The following is a 23,467-nucleotide window of genomic DNA, read 5'->3' on the forward strand; positions in this document are numbered from 1 at the left end:
GGGAGTTTTGCTTATGAAGGAATATGCTAGTCTTTCTGGTTCTCCCAGACCTGAGGATAGTAACTGGAATTTGTCCAGTTGAGTAGTCTTAAATTTTTACAAACCATATTATTTTATGAAGTAGCATTTTTCTTGGTTGAACAAATTTAGAGGTAATTGTCTAAATGAAATTTTTATCTGTCTGCTTTCTTTTTTACTTTAAGAACTATTCTCTGGGTTTTGTTTTCTTCCTTTCCTTTTTGTAGGCCATAGGAAAAGGATACAGAGTAGAGTTTCATGAACCTGAAACTTGGTGGAAATTTGATCCTGAAGAATTAGAAAAGTAAGGCACTCGAATTTTTATTGAATCCTTTTCTTTTTTCTTTCTTTTTGCCTTTACATTGGTCAATTTGTTTCCTAGCATTTTTGCTCATCATCTTTGTTACTTGTAAATAGAGACCATAACTTTTTATTTTCTGTTAAAAGAAACATTGACTTAAAGGTTTTTGAGGAGCTTTGCCTTACTGAATTTTATTTAACTTTTGTTGTTAAATGTGTGAATTCCTACACGATTTCAGTTTATTAAATGCTCTTGCAGATCCAGGAAACTTTGAGGGTAAAATTAGGACTTTTCCTTCTGGTTTTTAGCTAGGTTAATTCTCTGCCTTTTCCTTCCTCCTTCAACTTTACTTTTTAGGTACCATCGTTACCTTTTTACTTTGTGATTTCCTCTTGTTCCTTCTTTTCCACCTTTACTACTATAGGTCCATAATTCTATACCAAGTTCTTTATAATTAGTATGTCTTGGAATTCTGACTTTTTTTGGGTTTTAGAAAGAGAATATAATGCATATACGTAGTCACAGAATTTCTATGGAGTTTGGGGCAGCATGTCATAGTCAAACATCTTAGTATTTCTTCACCAAATCATGACTAGTCAATCTAAAAATAAGAAAGATTCTACACAATCTAATGTCAGTTCTGAGAAGGTTGTGTTGCTGAGTACAGGTATGGTTAGGTTTCTCTGCTATCCAAGTTAACAGAAAACTGAGTTTTCAGAACTTATTAGATTTCAAGACTTGTGAGAGATTGTGGATTTGTAGTACTTAAAACACAGCTCTTCAGTTTATGATTCTTTATCCTTTTTCCCTCACATCACACTGAATTATCACATTGTTTTCATTCTCCATTTTTTGGAAACAGCTCTGTTGTTTACTTATAAATTTCATATATTTGAAGTATACAATTCAGTGGTTTCTGTATATTCAAGAGTTATGTAACCATAACTCTTTCCCTCCCACTTCAGTTTGCCCTTTTCCAACTTTAAGCCATATTCCCCCCCCCCTTTTTTTTTGTACGGAGGATTGAATCCAGAGCTTTGCACATGGTACGCACATGTTCTGCCACTGAGCTACATCCCTAGTCTTCAAGCTTTTATTCTTGGGGGATCTGACTAATTTAATTCTTTTCCCCCTTGCCTTTTATTCCTTTGACAACTTTTCTGAGTTTTATGAGTTGTATACTAATATCTGGCATTTTTGCCTACCTAGCTGTGTGTATGTATCACACCTGAGGCAGAAAGATGGAGACATTTTAAAACTTTTTGAGTTATACTAAATAAGTGTATGTGTAAATTGTCCCATAGTTATAGTTTCATTTACATTTGAGGGATTGTTGAAATTCATTAATTTCTTAATGTAATTTGATGTTAAATAACAAAGCCAGTTTGTTATGATAGCTAGCATAATTTGGCTTTTGAAGTAATTGAATAGAATTGTATAGAAGTGAATCATTGATTTTGTACCTTGTAGTTTTAGTCATATCTTGCCAATTTTTAAGCTTGGATCTCTTGTATTTTTTTTTCCTACGTTCTCTTTTTTGCTTTTTTATGTCTTGAATGTAAACATCAGTTTAAAAAGTAAATATTTCTTTTTGCAGCCATTTTGTAGGAAAAATGAAAAAGCATTAATAAATTGAGAACTATAGTATTAAGTGTAAAATATGTTTCTGAGTGTTTGCACGTCCAAATCAGGTTACAGAAAACTGTGAGGGTGAAATAAATTGTCTGAAGTTTTTTGACAGTCAAGAATAGTTTTTAAACAACTTTTTGTTGTCATAAACTCATACAGAAAAGTACTTAAAATATAAATATATAGCTTAACTAAGTTCTTATAAGCAAATATGAATTTAGCCATCATCCTTGTCATGAGAGCATTACAAGTGCCTCAGAGCTCTTTACATTCCTCTTTCCAGTCACAATTACCTCTCATCCCCTAAAGCTAATTACTATTTTTACTTGGGTAATCATAGTCACTTCCTTGACTTTTTTTTTTTAAACTTTCATCATAGTAGCTCTACCTTAATACAATAGTTTAATTTTGCCTTTTTTCAAACTAGAATCATAGAGTATATTTGTCTGGTTTCTTTAACTCAACATTGGGTTTGTGAGATGCCAATTTGTTGTCTCTTAGGTATGGTATTGATAATAAATTTTAAAATGTAATAGGAACCTGTCCTAAAAGATGTTTTTATGAGTCCTAAAAGTCCATGCAGTTTTTCTGTAATACTCAAAATACCTCATAATCTTTGTTTTTTTTTTTTTTTTGTTTTTTTTTTAATTCTTGTCTCTGCTGTGGATAGACTGAATTAGAGCCTCATACATGCTGGGCATGATTATATTTTTTAAAATAATCTTTGATTTTGTTATTAAAAGGGGGGATATATACTCATTGGGTTCACTGAATGAATAGTTGGATTTTTTTTTTTTTTTTTAAGGTACTGATGATTGAACCCAAAGATGCTTTACCACTAAGTCCCAGTTTTTTTTTTTTTTATTTTGAGACAGGGTCTTGCTAAGTTGCAGAGGCTGACCTCAGACTTGTCTCAGTTTCCTGAGTTTTCAGGATTATAGGCAAACACTACAGTGCTTGGTGAATAGGTAGTTCTGTATGAAGAATGTGTAGTCATCATAACATGTTACCATGTTACCATGAGGCAGCCAATATAAATCTTTTTGTATAAAATGTTAGAAAATTAAATGTATCAGTATTTATTTCATAATGTTGTTTAGAATCTGGTTTCTGTGTCTTTAAAATAGGGTAATCTCTAAGAATATACATGGTAAAATAAAATATTTAAAATCTTTTTCTTTTTTGGTAGGAGGAATAAACATGGTGTGTCTCGAAAGAAGATTGCTCAGATGTTGGATCGTTATGAATATCAAATGTCCATCTCTATTGTAATGAATTCAGTGGAACCATCACAGAAAAGCACACAAAGACCCCCTCCTCCACAGGAGAGGCAGAGGTGGGGAGGCTATTTAGGCTCACATAATGAAGTCTTTGTCACAGATAATCATTAAGTTGGCTATTTTCAGCTAACATTTGTTGCTTGCTCTTGAAAAAAAAAAATTAGTGAGCCTGTCTTGAAGTTTCAATAGTTTCAAATAAAAAGACTGTGGTGCCTCGCAAAGGATGTTCCCAGCAAGTGTTTAAATTCTAAAGTATAAATAAAAATTATATAAAATTGTATTTTAAATGTTTTTAATAATCTTTTGTGGCAGTACCTTTGGTTATTATGAAAGCCTTTTAGTAGAGTGGATAGGATGTAGGAACTTTTTTTGTACAATTGAATTTTAAGCTTTTCTATTTTATATGTTGGAACATACAAAAGTTTTTTATTATTCTTAACCTAAATCTAACTTTTCATAAAATTTTAATATTTTTCCTTCACTCTCTTAAATATGCAAGAAATACCAATTTGTTATAGGGCACCTTAGTTGATTCCCCTGTTTATACAGATAAAATTATATTTCAGGTAATTAATCTATGTGACAAAGTTATTTCCAAGCTGTAATTAGCATACCACTTTGTTCAAACACAATTCCCCAGTAAATGCTAGACAGTCGATGATGTATTGATCACCTAGGGAGTTTCCCCCATTATATTATGGATATTCCTCACATAATACATACATAGTCATCAACCATCTCAAGCATCTCTCTGCCCCCTGCACACTTGCCAATTCTGGAAGGAATACAGAGACAAGTCACTGTGTAGTAGGAAAAGCTCCTCAGGTGATTCCAATAATGTTTCACTTATCTCTGTTCAATTTGATGCAGCATAATTGTAATATAAAAACTATTTTGGATAGTTGCTTAGCTTTTGTTATAAAATGATTTGTCTTACACAATGTTGTAGTTCTCCTAGTTCTGATTTTTTCTGTAGAGTCAGCTGAACTTCTTTCAGTGAATATGTTCCTTCACTACAAAATTAAAAACTGAGATGTACTTCATTTCAGAGGTCTTGTAATTCATCCCTGCCTTTAAACAGAGATTTTCTTAGTCTACATAATTGAGAATTTCTCTTTGCAATACAAGGAAGGAAGCACTATCACCTCTTTTACTGCATTATTTTGTAGTATGTTTAGAAAGTATTTTTTAAACTTTGATTTTAGGAAGAATTCCATCTGATTACAGTGCACTTTTAAAAAATTAGCCATTATGATTCTGTATATATTTTACATGATATTTCATGGCCCTTAAATTTATCGCAGATTAGCCCATCCTTTTCTTCATGTGTTGTTTTAAAATCTTTTCCTGTTCTTTTCAACTTTACTTTAAATGTCATCCCACATCTTTATATTACTTTTAAGTACTGAGGCTGAAAACTAGGTATAGTACTGTCAGCAAGGTCTTTATTACATTTCCTTTAGTGAAATAAGAATTTGTATGTACAATTCAGTGCTGCTTACATTTGAATAGGTATTACCTTGCTTTATCTTGTTTCGCATATGTGTATGTTTGTATATATTTGTTCATCTTATTATGATGTAGTGGGAATGTGCTAACTCATGTTGTGTGTGTAAGTACATATTCATATATACATCTATAGATCTCCTTTACCCATTGTTTTAATGTATTCTTTTAGAGTAATATTTATTGGTATTTGGATTTATTGATTATGTAAATTAGCAGTTTGAAAATCATCCAGAAGGATTGAATTTGGAGACAGATGAAGCAACTGTTAGATATACTATGTGTCCTTTTCTATGTGTTTTTATAAAAAAATTAGGAGTAATAATATTATAAATGAATAGTTGGAGAAAGTGGATTGCCTTTGGAAGAAAAAGATTATGAGGAAACATATTCATATTAGGTATGAAGTTTAAAATAAATTTCCAGATTTTATAACAAATTCAACTCCATCTCCTGGTACTTCTGAGTACTAAATAGTAGTCATCCAGACATCACTTATCATTACCAATCAATTTTTAGAAATTATAAATGCTTATCGAGGCAGGGAAATTTAACATTCTGAAAAACTTTTATTTTTCTTTAAAAAAAATTGGTTGCAGATGGACATAATACCTTTGTTTTATTTATTTATTTTTATTCGATAGTGAGGATCGAACCCAGTGCCTCACATGTGCTTGGCAAGTACTCTATCACTTAGCTACAACCTCAGCGTGCCTTTAAAAAAAAAAAAAAAAAAAAAAAAAAAACACACAAAGCAGAAGTAAATAGTTTCTCTAGGCATTGTGGCTTTTTTAAACAATAAGACGATGGAGGAATGAGTATGAAGTAGAAGATACGAAAATCACTATTTTAGCACCTTGCTTGGTGCTAAAAATCTAAAAAAGTGAGAAATTTACTAATTTTTCATCAAAAAAAATTTGTTTTATACTCACATGTGGTCTTAATGCCCCCACTGCTAGACCTTCTAACTTCATCTGTATCACAAAAAATAAAGTTGGCATTAGTGATCCTGTTTAAGTAAGATGTGTCCCACAGCTTCTAGTGTGGTTCAGTATGATTGTTATATTTAGTTGTTTTTTCATAGACTTAGTATGAAAATAACTTTTTTATCTTTTGAGCAACAAATTTATAGTTTTCTATATTTTATAATTTTGTTCATAAAAATACTCATAAGTTGAACCTCTGGTAACTATTTTTTAAATAGGTAATCTTTATTTTCAGTATTAACTTTTCGGAAAGAAAATGTTAGCTTTTTATATGTTGTCTGCTTTTATTAAAAATAACATTATTTACAAACAATTGGGTTGTATTTTTTTGTTTTAGTGATAAGATTTGAGTATTTCAAGGCTGTTTATCTGTTGTCTAATATAGGTTATTGAGTTTTCTAGTTTTGTATATAGATATAAGTTTTGAAAGGGTTGATGATTTATTCAAAGAATATGAAAGGTTTGTTTTGACTTTACTCAAAATTTTTTTACTGCAGAGTAAAAAACTGGGTTTCTGAGTATTTATAAAGAAAATTAATGGTGCTCTCTTTGGAAAATGTTGAAGAAGTGTAGTTGTTAATATACTAGTGCCTTGACTAGATAGATTTGTCAGTCTACTGAAGTTTATCAAAGTTTTCTGACATGGATACAGTAACTAATAAGGGCTGAGGTTTTTTTTTTTTTTAAATATATCTACAATCCACATAGATTATCTACTTAGTCATGACAAGATTTAGTTTAGTTTTGGTACAGTGACAATTCTTAATAGATAATTTGGTAACAGTATAAGGAGTAGACTGAGTTAGTGGTTTTTAGAGATAAATTTTAGGAGGTTACAATTTGTGAGTAAAATTTTTTTCTATTAAAACTGTTAGCTGTATTTTTGTAAATTTACTGGGATGAAGAGATGATTTTAAGGGAGTAAGTATTCCATTTGGTGATGTTTTTCTTTTTACCAATTAAATAAGATTGGCATACTACTTTTTTGTTTATTAAAATGAAGGTACTATTAAAACAGTTGGTTTCTAAGACTTGTAAAAGAAAAATAACCTGTTATCTTAGACTCTTGTGAATGGCATCATTTTTGTAAGAGAATATTCACATGGTAAGTAGTAATTTTAAATCTGTTCTATGGAAGTTCTTTCACTGTCAAATTATGCACAGGAATAAGAGGAAAGAATAGAACAAATAACTCTTTGAAAAAGAGAGCCTCAACAATAAATAGTTATTCTCATAACTATTTATTCTCTAGAATCTTATATATTCAAAAAGTTTAACTTTTTATACATTTAATAGAAGTTTTAGCCACTTATATTAGAAATAATCTCTCTTCTAAAAATTTTGCTCTGTCGTTATCATACCTTGTCTCATTCCAGGTATGATAACTGCCATTGTTGTATATCATAATCCATCTTTCAGAATTTGTTAACTTCAGTAAGCTGTCTTAAGTATGAATAAAATAGAATCTTTTTTTTTTTTTTTTTTTTTTTTTTTTTGGTATGGGGAATTTAACCCAGGGGTGCTTAACTACTGATCTACATTCCCCAGACTTTTTTGTTTTTAGTTTGACACAAGGTCTCTCTAAGTTGCTTAAGGCTTGGTTAAATTGTGGAGGCTGGCCCTGAACTTGTAATCCTCCTGCCTAAGCCTCCTGAGCCCCTGGGATAAAATAGAATCTTTTAGGTAACGCGGACAAAGCCATAGTGTAGTTCCCCTAATCTTAGAACTAGTCACAGTTACTTTAATAAAATGTCATACCTGCTTTGGTGAATAACTGGACTTCGTATGACAGTGTTGGTCCAATGGTTAATATTTCCTTTGTGTGTGTGTGTGTGTGTAAAACTTTTTTTTAATTAATGGGGAAGATTGAGAAATTTTGAGGAGCTACTAGACTGTTTCCTCTTAACTTTGTTAGTAATTAAGAAAGAAAAGAATAATGTGGTTTTTTACATTAAATTAAGTTAAAATTGTGTTCAACTTTAGTAAAGTTCACTTAAACATATTTATTTATTTATTTTTAATATATGTCTTTAGTTGTTGATGGACCTTTATTTTATTTATTTATATGTGGTGCTGAGACTTGAACCCAATGCCTCACACATGGTAGGGAAGTTCTGTACCACTGAGTCACAACCCCAGCCCTTTATTTTTTTATATTGTAGTTTCAGCTATTTCATATATAAAGTTAGTGTTAGTTTTACCTTGCAGGTAGTTCATCTGCAATTATCAGTTATTGGAATTATTGTACAACTTTGTTACTACCTTTTCACTTGTAATTCTGTTCGTTTTTTTTTCTCTTCCTTTTTCTTTTTTCCTTTTTTTCACCCAAAGTATAGCAAAAAAAAAAAAAAAAATTGGAATGAGTTATGGGATCTGCCCCCCCTTTTGTCTTATGTAATCATCTTAGAAATCATGTTTCCTTTTCTGTTATAGTGTTTTCCCATATGTGTGTTTTCTTTTTCTATCAATTTTCTGTTTAGCAGTCTTCCTATAGCTTCGTAACATTTTCAGTGAAGATGATGGGATGGTAAGTGAACAAGACTGAATATAATCTCTTTTCCTTATGAACCTCACTTAACCAAGTTAAGTTCTTAGGGCCATAGCTCTGTAGTTTCCTGGCCCTGTGGATTAGTAGAATTTCAATGTTAAAATGCTTGGAAGATTTGTAAAAAATCTGTCACTGTAATACTTACTGGTTGGGAAACCCATAAACTTGGCATAATGATTAGAGTTTGACCTTCAAAAGCTGAATGATTGTCAAGGAAAGCTAATAGCTAATATTTCATATTGTGTGGTGATGGTGCAACAAACAAACAATAGGAATTTTCTAGTAAAATGCCTTAATATACAAACATTCATTTAAATAACTGCTATCAATTTAATCCTAGTGCTAAACCATAGTCTAAATGTGATTATTAGAGTTTCTAAATTTTCATAATTCTTTTAAGGTTTTTTTGTTTGTTTGTTTTTGATACTGGGGATTTAACTCCAGGGTACTTTACCAATAAGCTACATCCCCATCCCTTTTTATTTTTTTAATTTTGAGACAGAGTCTTGCTAAGTTGTTTAGGGTTTGCTAAGTTGCTGAGGCTGACTTCAAATTTGTAATCCTCCTGCCTTGGTTTCCTGGGATTACATGCATGTGCCACTGTGCCTGACTTCTTTGAGTTTTATACAGAAACAAAAATTTAGGTTAAACAACTTATCTAACATTATTTCTCTAGTAATAGATGAAGCAATTGGGATACAAATCTAGGTCAGACATATTTCCACTATTGTATTGCACATTATCTTTAAAGCAGTTATTTCTTCCTTTTTTTTTTTTTTTTTTTTCCCTTCCAGTGTTGGGTTTGAACCCAAGGACTCACCCATGCTAGGCACTGAGCTGCCACTGAGCTACATCACTAGCCTCCTCTTTTTTAATCAAGATTTCTTTCAAGATAAGAAAAAATTCCAGTGGAAAATTGAGTATATCTTTATGGTACCTTTAATTTATAGGATTGGAAGTTATGTTGATTTGTCAAGGAAATTGAGTGAAGAAATCTGCAAGTGGCCATTTTAGAATTTTATTTTTAAAAATTAGATCTATGATGCTGGGCTCAGTGGTATAGAGCACTTGCCTTACTCATGAGAAGCACTGGGTTCGGTCCTCAGCACCACATAAAAATAAAAACACAAAAAGGTATTGTGTCCATTTACAACTAAACAAAATATTTTTTAAAAGTCAAGATCGAAAATAGTTTATGCTATTTAATGTTTAAATATTTTCTACAAATAACACATTGATATAATTGTTAATCATGTTTTAGCATATCTTTTCAGATGAATTTTTTACATATGCTATTATGCTTTAATGTTTAAATTTATTTTAATATTTTTATTTTAATTCAGATTAGAAATATGTAGTATTCAATAAATGAATTGTAAAATTGCATAAATTGGGTTTTTTATTCATGATTAATTTCAGGCAGTAGTTCTTTAAATAGGTCAACACTTGGAAAGTGGCCCTTTTTTTGTAGTTCTGCTTATTAAGTGTGCTAGTAGTAGATGTCATGGAAATTATGTCAGTTTTCTGAATTTCTGAAGAATTAGGTATTTTGGTAATGAAGAGCATCTTTTTCTTTTTACGATGTTTTAAGTAAACTTTTTAAAATTAAAGAACAATAAAAGATATTTAGGTTTGCTTTATAAATAACATTGAATTAAATAAATTCTATAAGGAAAATCTTTTAGATAGAGAATGAAGTTTTACTGTGGAGTATTTGCTTTACTTCATTTTAGTTAACTTAAAAAAATTAAAGAACTAGGTCTTATTTGATTTTTCTTAATTCCTTAAGAGTAGTTTGCAATTTTCCTTTATAATTTCAAAATGTCACGCCAGGAATACAATTTTTGCTCAATCTGAAAGACTTGGGCTGAGCGTTTAGCTTATTGATAGAGCACTTGCTTACCATGTGCAAGGCCCTGGATTGAATCCCCAGCACCACAGAAACAAACAAACAAATAAATAAATAATAGGAGAAACTTTATAAAAGAAGTGGCATTGATTTCTTAAGTAGGTTAAGATAGTTTTCAGTTAATGAAACTACAAAACAATACATAATGATACTGAAATTTTAGGAATATAGTTCAGTAGAGCAGTGAGCACAGATACACTTAAAACATTTTATTTAGAATATAAGCAAACTGAAGTATTTCTAGGGAATGAGATAGGAGCCCTTAACTAAACTTTTGAATTAATTAAAAATAGTAGGAAAAATATTCTTTTTTTTCCAGAACTTTTTTTTTTTTAGTTGTAGATGGACACAATATCTTCATTTTATTTATTTTTATGTGGTGTTGAGGATCGAACCCAATGCCTCACACATGTGAGGTAAGCGCTCCACCACTGAGCTACAACCCCAGCCTTGGAAAAATATTCTTAAAATTCTAAAGAATAATAGGAAAACAAGTGTTAAGGCCAGAAAATCAGTGGTAATAATGGCATTTTCCCCTCCCCATCTTCCCTTTACTGTTTAAAGACCAGCAGAAGCCAGAGTATTATATTAAGGAACATAATCTTGTTAAGAATTAAAGTGCTATGAAAGCATGAATCTTGTCTTCCTTGGTTACTACTATATTTTTACAGCTTTATTTTTTAACAGGAGTCAGTGAATAATTGTTGAATATTAGCTCAGGACCTAGTCTTCTCCTTAAAACAATCAATAAACTTTTAATATTAAGGAAATATTAATCACAATAGAGACATTTTTATAGGGCAGTTTGTAATATAGCCATATGGAGCTGGAGCATGAATTAGTCATGTTTGATACTTGCTAAGGAAAATGGGGTCCCACAGAGAGAGGAAGGCTCACCCGTTTAGTTTGGTGTTTCTAATGCTGTGACAGTGCCTTGTTACAGATTTACCACACCAGTAGTCTTTAGATTTGTAATTTATAACCAAGAAATTAAGTCCTAGGTTATAGGCAAGTGGAGTAAAACAGAGATTTCCTTTTGATTACCCATTTCTATAGGGTCAAACTTAAAAACAAAGCAACTAGTGTTTGATTCTCTTTTAAAAAAGTCTAAACTTTATTTAGCAATATAGAATTGCTGGTTCTCGTGCAGATCATTACATAATTATCCTTTATTTGTTTAAGAAGTAATATACATGGAGTCATTTCCCTTATTTAATCTCAGTTTAATTTTCCTTTGGCTATTTTGTTGTCTTGCTAAGGGCACTTTGCAAAATATTCATAGCATCCTTTTAGTGGAAAAAACACATTATTCATTGAAGAGTCCGGCAATCTTGAGTTCTGCCTCCATTTGTATCTATTCTCTCTGCTCTCATCTTGTTTCAGTAGAACTTGATCCACCACCCCCATCTAAGGTGATTGTATCTTTTGCCTTCTCAGGAATCCTTATTTATCGCCAGTCTTTCCTTTTCCTGAGCCTGTCCCATCAACGTTTAAACCTTTCTATAAGACCATTCTTGGCATGACTTATTTATGGCCAAACTTCTCTAAAGAACAGTCTCTTTCCTTATCTCTCACCTAATACTCCCTTTTAGGTTCTGTCCCTATCATTCTACTAAACTGACTTTTAAGGTTTCTAGGATGTTCCTTTGTATTGAGCATTATTCATTACTCATCTTATTTGACTTTCCACAGGCATTTGACTTTTGATCAGTTTTTCCTTACTTTTCCTTGGCTGATTCTTAGTCTCCTTTGTTGCCTTCTCCCAGTCTTAAATTTAAGAGTTCCTTAAGTATCAGTTTCAGAAAATCATCTGTCATAACTCTTAGCTTAGCTTTCCCCCATGTGATCTCATCATTTGTTACTTGGACATAGTAACCTCCCCCACTTTTACTTTACCAACCTTAAAAAATTTTTTTTATTGTTTAGTGCATTGTAGTTAACAATAATAGTGGGGTTCATTTTGACATTCATAAATGCATATAACACACACACACACACACACACAGAGTTTTCTCCATTTCAATCAGCAGTACTTTTGTTTTTTCACTTTCCTTCCCCTATTCCCTCTCCCTAATCCCAATCCTCTACTCTGTTGGTCTTTTTTCTAATATTTATTGGTTTTTAAAATTGGTACATTATAGTTATATGTAAAATTGGGAATGTGTTGTTCTATATTTATACATGCACATAACATAATTTGGTCAACTTCATTCTTCAGTTCTCCCCACCAGCCTTTAATTTTAACCCAGAGTGACTAGTATAGTCTAATTTAAATTAAGAAAAAAATATGTTTTTAAATTCAATCATACCCTACTTAAAGCTACATAATGTCATCTTTGGCTTCTTTCCTGGTCTTGTCTTTTACCAGTTCATTTACTACATCCTATCTGTATTGTGCTGTTTGTCTGATCTACTTTCACGCTCAGCTTGTCCTTGCTTGAAGTACTACTTGTGTTCCTCTCCACCCCTAATAATTTTGATCTATTCTTTCTGTACCTACCACTTTCTCAACATTCAGGTCTTAACTGAAATGTCACCTTTCCTAACTGTTCCAGTCTAAAGTAGAGTTATCCCTACCCTCTCACTCTTGCATTATGCTGTTGCCATCATGGTACTACTAGTGTTTGAAGTTTTTTAGTAGTCTTCCTGAGCTAGACTATAAAATCCACAAGAACTTGTTTATTTTCTTCCTAGTTGTGGCTACAAAATCTAAAACAGTACTGGTAATAACTTTGGGCTCTCATTAAATACTGGCTGAATGATTTTATACCTACTGTTTCTATGAACAGAATTGACCCCAAATATATTTACTTACTAGTCCTGTCCTCAGAATTCGGGTCTATATACTTTTTTTTTTTTTTTTTGTCTATTTGATGTCCCTCCACCCCTTTTTAAAATGTTTTTTTAGTTGTTGATAAACAATTATTTTGTTTATTTTTATGTGATGCTGAGGATTGAACCCAGTGCCTCACACATACTAGGCAAGTGCTTTACCACTGAGCCACAACCCCAGCCTTGATATTTCCCCTTTTAAGCCTGAAAGGTTCCTATAAACCTGTGATCTCCATATTTGTGTCTTCAGAATTTCGTGGCACAGTGTATGGGTCTGCCTTTGAATTTCTAAAAACCAGAAACTGGAAGTTCTTGGATGCCTCCCTTCCCCTTTTATATTCAATCCATATGAGTCCTTGGATTTTGCCACATGAATATCTCTTGAATCTCTATTTATAGAGTCATTATTCATTAGATTTTCACAGTGACCATATCATGTAACCCAATACCCAGGTCAAGAAATAGAACATTTTCAGAACCTTAGAAGCTCCATGTACCATCTCTCTTTCATAGGGATTCTTTTTAAAGTGAAAATGTAATCATGCTTAAAGATTTTCAGTTGCTTCACATTGCTCTTAGGGTAAAGACCAATCATAATATGATATTTAAGACCCTGAGTGATATCACCCTGTTTTTGTAACCAACCTCATGTTTTACTACTCTTCTCACTTTCTATATTATAGCCCTTCTGGCCAACTTACAATTCTTTAAATGTGCTATGCTCTTCCCTTTTCCTGAAAAATTCTGTGTGCACACACATTTCCATACTCATCTTTCACATTTGGGTGCTTCATCAAAGTCTTTGGATGTAACAGGTTGATGAGGCCCAAATACACCTTGTGTGCTCTCATGGGTTTTTATCTTTATTCATTTGTATATGATTATTTCCCTCCATTATTTTTAAGTTTTATAAGTCAGGAATTATACCTATTTTGCTTACTGTTGCATAGTTACCAACTAGCAAGATGGCTGGGAAAGAATGCTGTTTAGTACCCATTCAATAAATCAATACAAGTTGTTCCAGCTTTTTGTGGGCTGAATTGTGTCCTCTTAAGTTCATATACTGAAGTTAAGTCTGAATTTCTAATGCTTAGGTTGTCACTATATTTGGAGATAATGCCTTGAAGAGGTAATCAGGGTAAAATGGGTAGGCCCCAATCAATATGAGTGGTGTCCTTGTAAGAGGAGAAGACTAAGAAACATACAAAGTGATGACCATGTGAAGACACTGGAGGAAGATGGCCATCTACAAGCCACGAAGAGGGACTTTGGAAGGAACTAACCCTGCCAACACCTTCATCTTGGACTTCAAGCCTTCAGAAGTGTGAGAAAATAAATTTCTGTTGTTTAAGCCACCTAGACTGTGATAGTTTGTTATGGCAACCTGCTGTGTTTTTAATGTGTTCCCCTCAAATTTTTGTGTTGGAAGCCTGCTCCCCTAATTTATGTTATTGGTCTGGTGGGGGGGGGCCTTTGGGAGGAGGTGGTTTGGATTAGATAAAGTTATGAAACAGGACCCCTACTATGGCATTAGTGGCTTTGCAAGAGCAAAGCTAGCACATTGCACTGTCTTGCCATGAGTTGCAGCATGTGCAAAAAGACCCTCTCAGATGTCAGACAGGTGCTGTTGCCATGCTCTTGAATTTCCCAGCCTCCAGAACTGTAAGCCAAGTAAACTTGAATTCTTTATAAATTGCCCAGTCTTAAGTATTTTGTTATAGCAACAAAAGGGATCTAAGACACAGTCTTAGCAGGTTAATACAGATTTTGGTATTAAAAAAGTGTGTGTGTGTGTGAGAGGGGTGCTGTAACAAATATAGAAATACAGAGAGATAATGGATTGTGGTGAGGATAGATATTTTAGAAAAGCCTTAATTGCCTTGAAGAGATTGTAAGTCAAAATGGGGATATTGAAAGTGGTTCTAGTGAGGGCTTAGGAAGAGAAGTATATATTTCATATATATTTCATCATGGAAATATACTATTATGAACAAATGTTGGTAGGAACAAGGATGTTAAAGGTAGTTCTGTTGAGATCTCAAATGGAAATGAAGAATATGTTACTGATATCTGGAGGAAAGGGACTCTGTTGTGCTGTGTCAAAGAACTTAGCCAAATTGTATTCTAGTATGTGGAAAATACATAAACGTCTAAGTGATGAAGTTTGAAGATGGAAGAAGGAATTATTAAGACAAAAAAGAACCCATAGTTGAAGATTTGGAAAATTCTCAAGTCTAGCTATATTTCAAAAAAATAGAAATCTAATGAAAATTAGTTTAATAGTTTCTTGCAAAATTTTAGAATGGGAATATACTGTGTTTATCCCACTGTTGTATTTTGAAAGCAGATTACATACTTGTTTTCAAAGGTTAATAGCTGGAGAATTTTATCTCTGGAGGAGGTAAAATATGAGTCCTCCCACACCTGATTAAAAGAGTTTGATGCTAGAATGGGTTAAGATGTTGGGGGCTTTTGGGATAGAATAAATGTATTTTGCATCTTAAAATACATGAAATTTAAAAGACAGAGTATAGTGGGCTAAATTATGTCTACCCCCGAATTCATATTGGAGTCCTAATACCTACTACCTAGAATGTGACCATAGTTGAACCTTTTTTTAAGTAATCAGGGTGAAGGTAAATAAGATCATATGAGTGGGCCCTAATCTAATATAAATGGCATCACTCTAAAAAGAGGTAAGGATACAGACACATGCAGGGATGATCATGTGAAGATACTGGAGGAATATGACCATTTACAAGCCAAGAGGGGCTCTACTTTGAAACAGCTACCCTGCTGATATCTTGATCTTGAACTTTTAGCCTTCAGAAATGTATGATAATTTCTGTCTTTTAAGCCACTCAGTTTGTGGTCCTCTGTCATGGGAGCTCTAGAACCTTAATACACAGCTTTTATACTATTTGTTGAAATGGTTATACTTGTGAGAGTTTTTCCTCTTCAGTATAGTTCCTTCATGTGTAAAGTAAGGGCCTTTTATTGAATCAATGATCCTTTTAAATTTTTAGACCTCATTTTATAATATATTTTTTTCCAAACATTTCTAGAAATTTTCATATTCCTTGGCATCTATCTATGGACTCCAGGTTCAGAGTTCCTTCAACAAAATTTTTAAGATTATTATCATTTTTTGCGGGGCGGGGCTACTGGGGCTTGAACTCAGGGGCACTCAACCACTGAGCCACATCCCCAGCCCTATTTTATATTTTATTTAGATACAGGTTCTCACTGAGTTGCTTAGTGACTTACTGTTGCTAAGGCTGACTTTGAATTCTAAGTACTCCTGCTGCAGCGTCCCAATCCCTGGGATTATAGGCATGCTCCACCATGCCTAGCAACTAATTATTTTTAAGGATGGTTTTAACTGGGTTTTGTAACTTATGGTCTACAATTTGAAGTAAGTATTTGGAATTATAATAGAATTAACTTGTATATTCTGGTTTTTTCTTTTTTTCAGTTCTGGGAATTGAACCTAGGGCCTTACATATTTGCTAGGCAGATGCTCAACAACTGAGCTATATCCTCAGCCCTGGCTTGTGTATTCTTATATTCTCGTATATGCTTAAAAGTTTAGCTTTTAAGTTTTAAACATTGTTTCCTGTTTATACAAACTTGCATTGAATGTTTTTGTACCCTTTATACATGCTAGTGGTAGGAATATAAAAGTAAACAAGGAAAACCTATTTTTGACTGTCACTTTCTGGAGGGAAGATGGTAGGAACATGATGGCTGTCTATAGAACATGGACCATTCTTGCTTGCAGGACAAAGGCCTTTGAATACAGGTACCATATCACCTTATATTCTCAGGGTTTGGCTCAGTCCTAGGTACATAATAAACGTGTATGTGTGTGTGTAGGGGGATGTTTTGTAGTGCTATGCTGGGGATCCAACTCAGGGCCTCAAGGCTACTAGGCCAACACTTTACCACTGAGCTACATCCTCTGCCTTTAATACATGTTTGATGCATGAATGAATACCCCAAGAAATTATTTCTGGTGCCAACTTTAAGCAGCAGTAGTGCTATGCAGGCATCCCTTGTTTATTGTGCTCTGTTTTATTCCATTTTTAGATATTGCAATTTTTATGAATTGAAGGTTTCTGGCAACCCTGCATTAAGCAAGTCTGTTGGTGCCATTTTTCCAACAAAAATGTGCTCACTTCATGTCTCTGTGTCACATTTTGGTAATTCTTGAAATATTTCAAACTTTTCATTGCTATATCTGTTATGGTGATCTGTGGTGTTACTATTGTAATTGTTTTGTGGTGCCATAAACTGCATTTAGGTAAGTCAGTGAACTTAATCCATAAATGTTGTGTGTGTTCTGACTTCTCAACTAATGTGCTTGCTGTTTCATCTCTCTTCTCCTCTGGTCCGTTTTATTCCCTGAGAAACAAAAATGTAGAAACTAGACCAAGTTAGACCTATAGTGACCTTTATAAGTGTTCAAGTAAAAGAAAGAATTACAGGTCTCTCACTTTATCTCAAAAGCTAGACATGATTAAACTTAGTAAAGTACATTGAAAACTGAGAGGCTGAAAGCTAGGCCTCTTGTGCCAGTTAGCCACAGTGAACACATGAGTTAGGTAAGAAAGAGAAATAGTCTTATTGCTGATAGGGAGAAAGTTTTTAGTGGTCTGGTTGGAAGATCAAACCCAGACACAAGATTCTCTTAAGCCAAAGCCTAATCCAGAGCAAAGCCCTAACTCTTTTCACTTCTATGAAGTCTGAGAGAGATGTGGATGCTGCAGAGGAAAAGTTCAAAGCCAGCAGAGTATGGTTCATGAGGTTTGAGGAAAGAATCCATTGCTATGGCATCAGTGTGCAACATGAAGTAGCAAATGCTGGTGTAGAAGCTGCAGCAAGTTTTCCAGAAACCTCAGTAAGATTACTCATGAAGGCAATAACACTGGTGATACTACACTATAGGTTTTCAGTGTAGAGGAAACAGTTTTGTATTGGAAGAAGATGCCATCTAGGACTTTCATAGCTAGAGAGAGAAGTCAATGCCTGACTTCAAAGCTTTAAAGGACAGTGTAACTCATTAGGGGACATTGCAGCTGTTGACTTTGAAGATGAAGCCAATGTCCATTCACCATTTTGAAAGATATCAGGGTCCTTCAGAATAATACTAAACATTTTCTGCCTGTGTTCTTTATCGGTGGAACAGTGAAGCCTTGGTGATAGAACATCTGTTTACAATATGATTTATTGAATACTTTAACTCCACAGTTGAGGCCTTCTATTCAGAGAATAAACAAACTAACAAAACCAAGATTCCTTTCAAATTTTTACTGCTGACTGACAATGTACCTGGTCGCCCAAGAGCTCTGTTGGATAGTCAGAATGAGATTAATGTTGTTTTCATGGCTGCCAACAAAATCCATTCTGCCATCCATGGATCAAGGAGTAATTTCAGTTTTGAAGTCTTAGCTGTTGAAGAAATACCTTTCATAAGTCTATAGTGGCCTTATGAAATTAAAAAAAAAAAAAAAGGGACTGGGGATGTGGCTTAGTGGTTGAGTGCCCCTGAGTTCAATCCCCAGTACCCCAAACAAAAAACACAACTTTCAATTTCTGTACTTATCTTGTAGGCCAGTCACAAACCACCCATGGACTGGCGTCTGTATAGACAATGTTTCAAGTAGACATTTGATATGGAGCATACTGATAGTAGCAATAAAATAAAAGGAAACATTTGTGGACATTTTATTACCAGTTGAATAACTCGAGTGGCCGGGAGCAGTGTATCAGGGTAGTTTGGCAAAGCCATAAAATTTGTGTGGGACTTATTCTACTGATGGATGCACCTTGCCATTCTTTTTATTTTTTTTTTTTAGTTTTTGGCGGACACAACATCTTTGTATGTGGTGCTGAGGATTGAACCTGGGCCGCACGCATGCCAGGCGAGCACGCTACCGCTTGAGCCACATCCCCAGCCGGACCTTGCCATTCTGATAGAGCAGTCTCCTCCATTTCTTCTTCAGCATTCTGCTGTTTCAGAGCTACTTCTGGGTTGTTCTGACCTTGATGGCATAACCTTATATCTGACCCTCACTTGATTGGTCAAGTTTTGATTATTTGTCTTAGTTTCAGTGGTGAGCTCTGTTCCCTGGTTTGCCAGATCATGTAACAGAGAATTAGTAATGTCCTTCCAGCTGTCCTTTATAGGGTAGAACAAATTAAACACTTTGGAACATGGGGATATCTGAGTTGGCTACACTGTTAATGTATGAGGCTACCATGGTCCTAGGAGAGTCAGAGTTCCTTGATTTATGTTTTTGTTCTATTTTCCCTTATTGAAAAACACCAGCATTTAAGAAGATAGGGTCTGAATTCATATCATCTGTATTTTTGGAAGACCTAAACCTCACTCAGTGAATATACCCTCTTGACAGAGATGTCAGGTACCAGGTGTCATTTAGTCAAGCCTTTTTTCCTTGATTAAAAAAGACTGTGAAAGAAGCAAGAGTCCACTTCAATTGGTGTAGACTCTTAAATTGATATGAGTCCCTCCCTAATCCTTCCTACCCTTTCATGGGCTTGCCTGTAAAGTCTTGGGCAAGAACAGTAAGAAGGTGCTATTATGTCAGAACTCATATTCTTAGGGACCTGACAGATTCAATTATTCTTATTTTGAACTCTGAGTGAGGAGTCATTACAAGATGACTCTTTAATATGCAACTGGAATTTGCTAGCATATCAGCTAACTGATCCATCTTGGCACTGTCACTGTCTTTTACCAGGGCAGTCATTAGATATGTCAGAAGGTAGATAAAAACCAGAGATAGCCTAATTGCATATGCTTCTGGGTGCAGGTAATATTCAAATTATAAATTAGTTGATAGGATGGGCCAGTCTGCCAGCTAGCACATCTTCACTCTTGCTGCCTTATTCAAAACTTTGGGTTTAGGGGCTAGATGTGTAACTCAGTGGTAGAGAGCATGCCTTACACACTTGAGAATCCAGGTTCAATCCCAAACACAGAAGAAAAAAACAAGCAACTTTAGGAGGCTACAGTGCCCACAGTTAACCATATGAAGATACTCTGGAGAATTTGTAGACAGTAGTCTCATCAGTCTATGGGCTTTTTCTTTAGACTCACCAGACATTTGCTGGCTGAAATGCCAGTGCCTCTGCCATTGCCACTGGTGTCATATATTCTGCTGAGTGCAAGGCCAGCTATGGCAGAGAAGATCTGAAGGAACAGGAATTGGCTGGCTGGCTGCTGGACTGGGTAGTGGTAGATCTGTTCCTGTCAAGATCCACTAGATGGGGCTGGGGATGTGGCTCAAGCGGTAGTGCGCTCGCCTGGCATGCGTGCAGCCCGGGTTCGATCCTCAGCACCACATACAAACAAAGATGTGTGTCCACCGTAAAAATTAAAAGGTAAATGTTAAAATTCTCTCTCTCTCTCTCTCAAAAAAAAAAAAACACTAGATGTTTTCCCAGATCTGGGTGCAGAAAGAAGGCAGGAAAAAGTATAAACTAGTCCTTGGGAGTCCTCAAAGGAAACCAGAGGCATTGTTCAAGATGCACGATTTGTGGAGCATCAATTGCATGGGTACTAATCAGTCAGAATACAGGCAAGTTACTGTACTACAAAGGAATTTATGGTTTTTTTGGGTTGCTTCAGTTGATGAGTCAACAGGAGTTCTGAAGAGAAGGGATCTAGGGCTTCAGAATTAGGAGGGGGCTGAGGGCACAAATGGTAGGAAGAATTCCAGCATTCTCACAGACTGTGGAGCTACAAAAGTTTACTGGTGATTATTAGTCCTTTGAGGTTTGAGACTCATTGATTCTTGAGAATCAAGTACAGTTTGTATGTGTGTAAGAAAATGGTACAGTTTCTCCAGTTTTCTCCTAATTCTTTTATGTAATACATGGAGAGTCCCAGATTGTGAGATAAGGATATCTAGTTTAGGTGCATAGTGACTCTCTTGCTTCTGCCATTAGCTAGTACTAATGGGAAGTTAGAGTTTACGCCCTTGACCTTTCTTTCCTGGGTATAGGGAATAGAGTGTGGCCTCTCACTAGTACATGTGGAATTAACAGTAGATATGTCTCTATGCCAGTTTAGAGACAAGTCTGAAAACTTTTGCAGAAGCAAGGAGAACAGAAACTGGTTGATATTCTCACTGGATAGGTTAGTGATAGGACTTAGGTCTTGGAGACCACAACTAGGGCAAGATATTCTGCTTGGAGAAGTCAGGAATGTAAAGATGCAGATGGGCTGTTCTAGCCAATGTCTTTAGAGAAGTTGGAAAACCAATTCTATTCATTGACTTCAAGGGCTAGAAGCTAGAAGGCCCTAAAGGGTAATGACAGAACAGTCACAGACAGAGGAAGGTACAAAATCATTTTGGCAGAAAGTACAAAGGATCTCTGGTGTCTTTTTCAGCCCTTTGATGCTTGAATGTATTGACTCTAAAGGAACAAGCCTCTAGCTGATACTGATGAATGTAGATATGGTAGAGATAGTCTTTATTTGGTTAAAATTTATGTATAAAATTAATAGAAATTATGTAGAAGACGAGACAAACTCTTTAAGATGGGACCTTGGGAGAAAGTATCATTGGCAATTATTTCAATGTAAGAACAAAGGGGGAAAGAGAATGTTCTGGAGATTTCAAAGAGTAAAAAATTGAACAGGGTATACTTGAGTACATTAGATAGCAAATTGGCTAACTGGGAGTAAGAAAGGTTTAAAAACTTTCTAAGTATAATAACGTAATAAAGATAGTATAGTGAATAGAATACTAAAATCACAATAAAGAAATCAGTACATTGTTCTTATTGTGCTGTAATTCTATGGCCTTTTACAAATTGCTGTCTCCATTCATGACTTATATTACATAAAAAGATAGTATTTTTTGTTTTCTATGAATACTGTAAGTTAATGAAATACTATTTATGGATATTTGATTTGGTAAAAAATATTGAACATTATTATTGGTTTCCATTTGACCATAGTTAACAGACTAAAAATACAGGATGTTAGGACTAAAAAGTGTATGTAAGACATCTCATTCAAACCTCATATTTTAGATGAGAAAAGTGAAGTCAGAAGCAAACTAATTTACCTCCTACATGCAGTGGAAGGATGAGGACTAAGTACATTAGAGACTTCTGACTTTTAGTAGTTTCTATACCCAAAATCTTCCCACTGAGCATTAAGGGAGTAACATTAGCTTATAGTATTTATAGTTTGTCAGTAAGTCTGAATCTTTGTCAGTTGTCATATTGGCTACCCAGAGAAATTTGTGGAGGTTCTAAGACAGTTATATGAAGGTTGGTTTCTTTCTTAGTTTATATAATAAAAGCAGGAAGCATAATTGAAAATAGGCTGAGTTTTAGTCACTTGATTTTATACTCATATTCAACATTTTAATAAGAAAATAAGAAACTTTGCTATATGTAATTTGAGTGTTGAGGGACGAGGGGACTCATCCAACTCCACAATAACCAGAAACTAGATATAATGTTTTGTAAATTATTTTGTTGAGTGAATAGGAGGATATTGATTTTTAATAAAAACCCAAGGAAGACTGAAATTTTATAGTTTAAGCCATGACTGTGTTATCCACACATATGATTTTATTAATTTTACATAATGAAAAGTCAACACACTAGCATGCAGCTCTGTTATGGAGCATGTATTTAACGTGTGCAAGACCCTGGGTTTAGTCCCAGTACCAAAAAATAGTCAACATAATTCTTATTTTTATCAATACAATGAAGCACAGATAGATTCTGTGAAAACTGAACCAAAGGCAAAGTAGTCAAGCCTGGAAGACAGCCAGGAAAGGAGTGTGAACCATCTTTGAAAAAGATGACCTTATCTGACTACTATGGCCATAGATGTGGACCCACCACAGATTTGACTCTGTAGAATTTTTCCTTAGGACTTAAAGGGAAATAAAGCTGCTGGTGAGGACCAGGAAGGCAGCCAGCCCATTACAAAGGTTATAGTTTCTGGATCACATCATCACTGGCAATCTATGAATATATTCTAGGGTCTTCTTAATATGTTATGAAACAAAAAAAGTGTACAGTTGCAGGCAGGAAAGGAAAGCATGACTTAAAATTGTGCTGGTTAACTGTTTAAGGGAAGACAAAATGGTGGTTAGTATGCTAAGCATCTTTCATAAGAGGGAACTGCTTCATCTGAGCATTTTGGAGGGCCAGTCAGGTGTGACTGACAGGTATACAGTGATGACAAGCATCCGAAGTCACTTCCACTTCAAGTGGAAGTGTTCTGTTGTGATTTTGTTGTCTTTGTAGACACATACAAACCAGGATATAAATTATACATTTAGGTTGTTTAATCCTGATTTTTAAAAAAATTACAGAAGTAGGTGGATCAAAAGTAAGAACATTTTTTTTATTCCTCATCTCCCTCTCTACTTTCTAGGTAAGGTTAAAAGATTGATATACATT

The 23,467-nt window shown here is 34.3% G+C and overlaps 1 protein-coding gene across 7 annotated transcripts in view; it reads left to right on the forward strand.

The window, feature by feature from the left end:
- The window catches only part of N4bp2l2 (NEDD4 binding protein 2 like 2), an 86,425-nt gene that overhangs the window by 16,703 nt on the left and 46,255 nt on the right, over window positions 1-23,467 (forward strand). For 2 of the 7 annotated variants that reach the window (XM_076871984.1, XM_076871985.2), the window contains 2 exons: window positions 246-322; window positions 3,138-3,284. In XM_076871984.1, coding sequence (XP_076728099.1) covers window positions 246-322; window positions 3,138-3,284 — 224 coding nt within the window. Of the gene's footprint in view, window positions 1-245; window positions 323-3,137; window positions 6,034-23,467 lie in introns of those variants that run through there. The other 5 variants (XM_076871987.1, XM_076871989.1, XM_076871990.2 and 2 more) reach the window with 4 other exon arrangements.

The sequence above is a fragment of the Callospermophilus lateralis genome, chromosome 12 (assembly GCF_048772815.1).
Source record: "Callospermophilus lateralis isolate mCalLat2 chromosome 12, mCalLat2.hap1, whole genome shotgun sequence".
NCBI lineage: Eukaryota > Metazoa > Chordata > Mammalia > Rodentia > Sciuridae > Callospermophilus > Callospermophilus lateralis.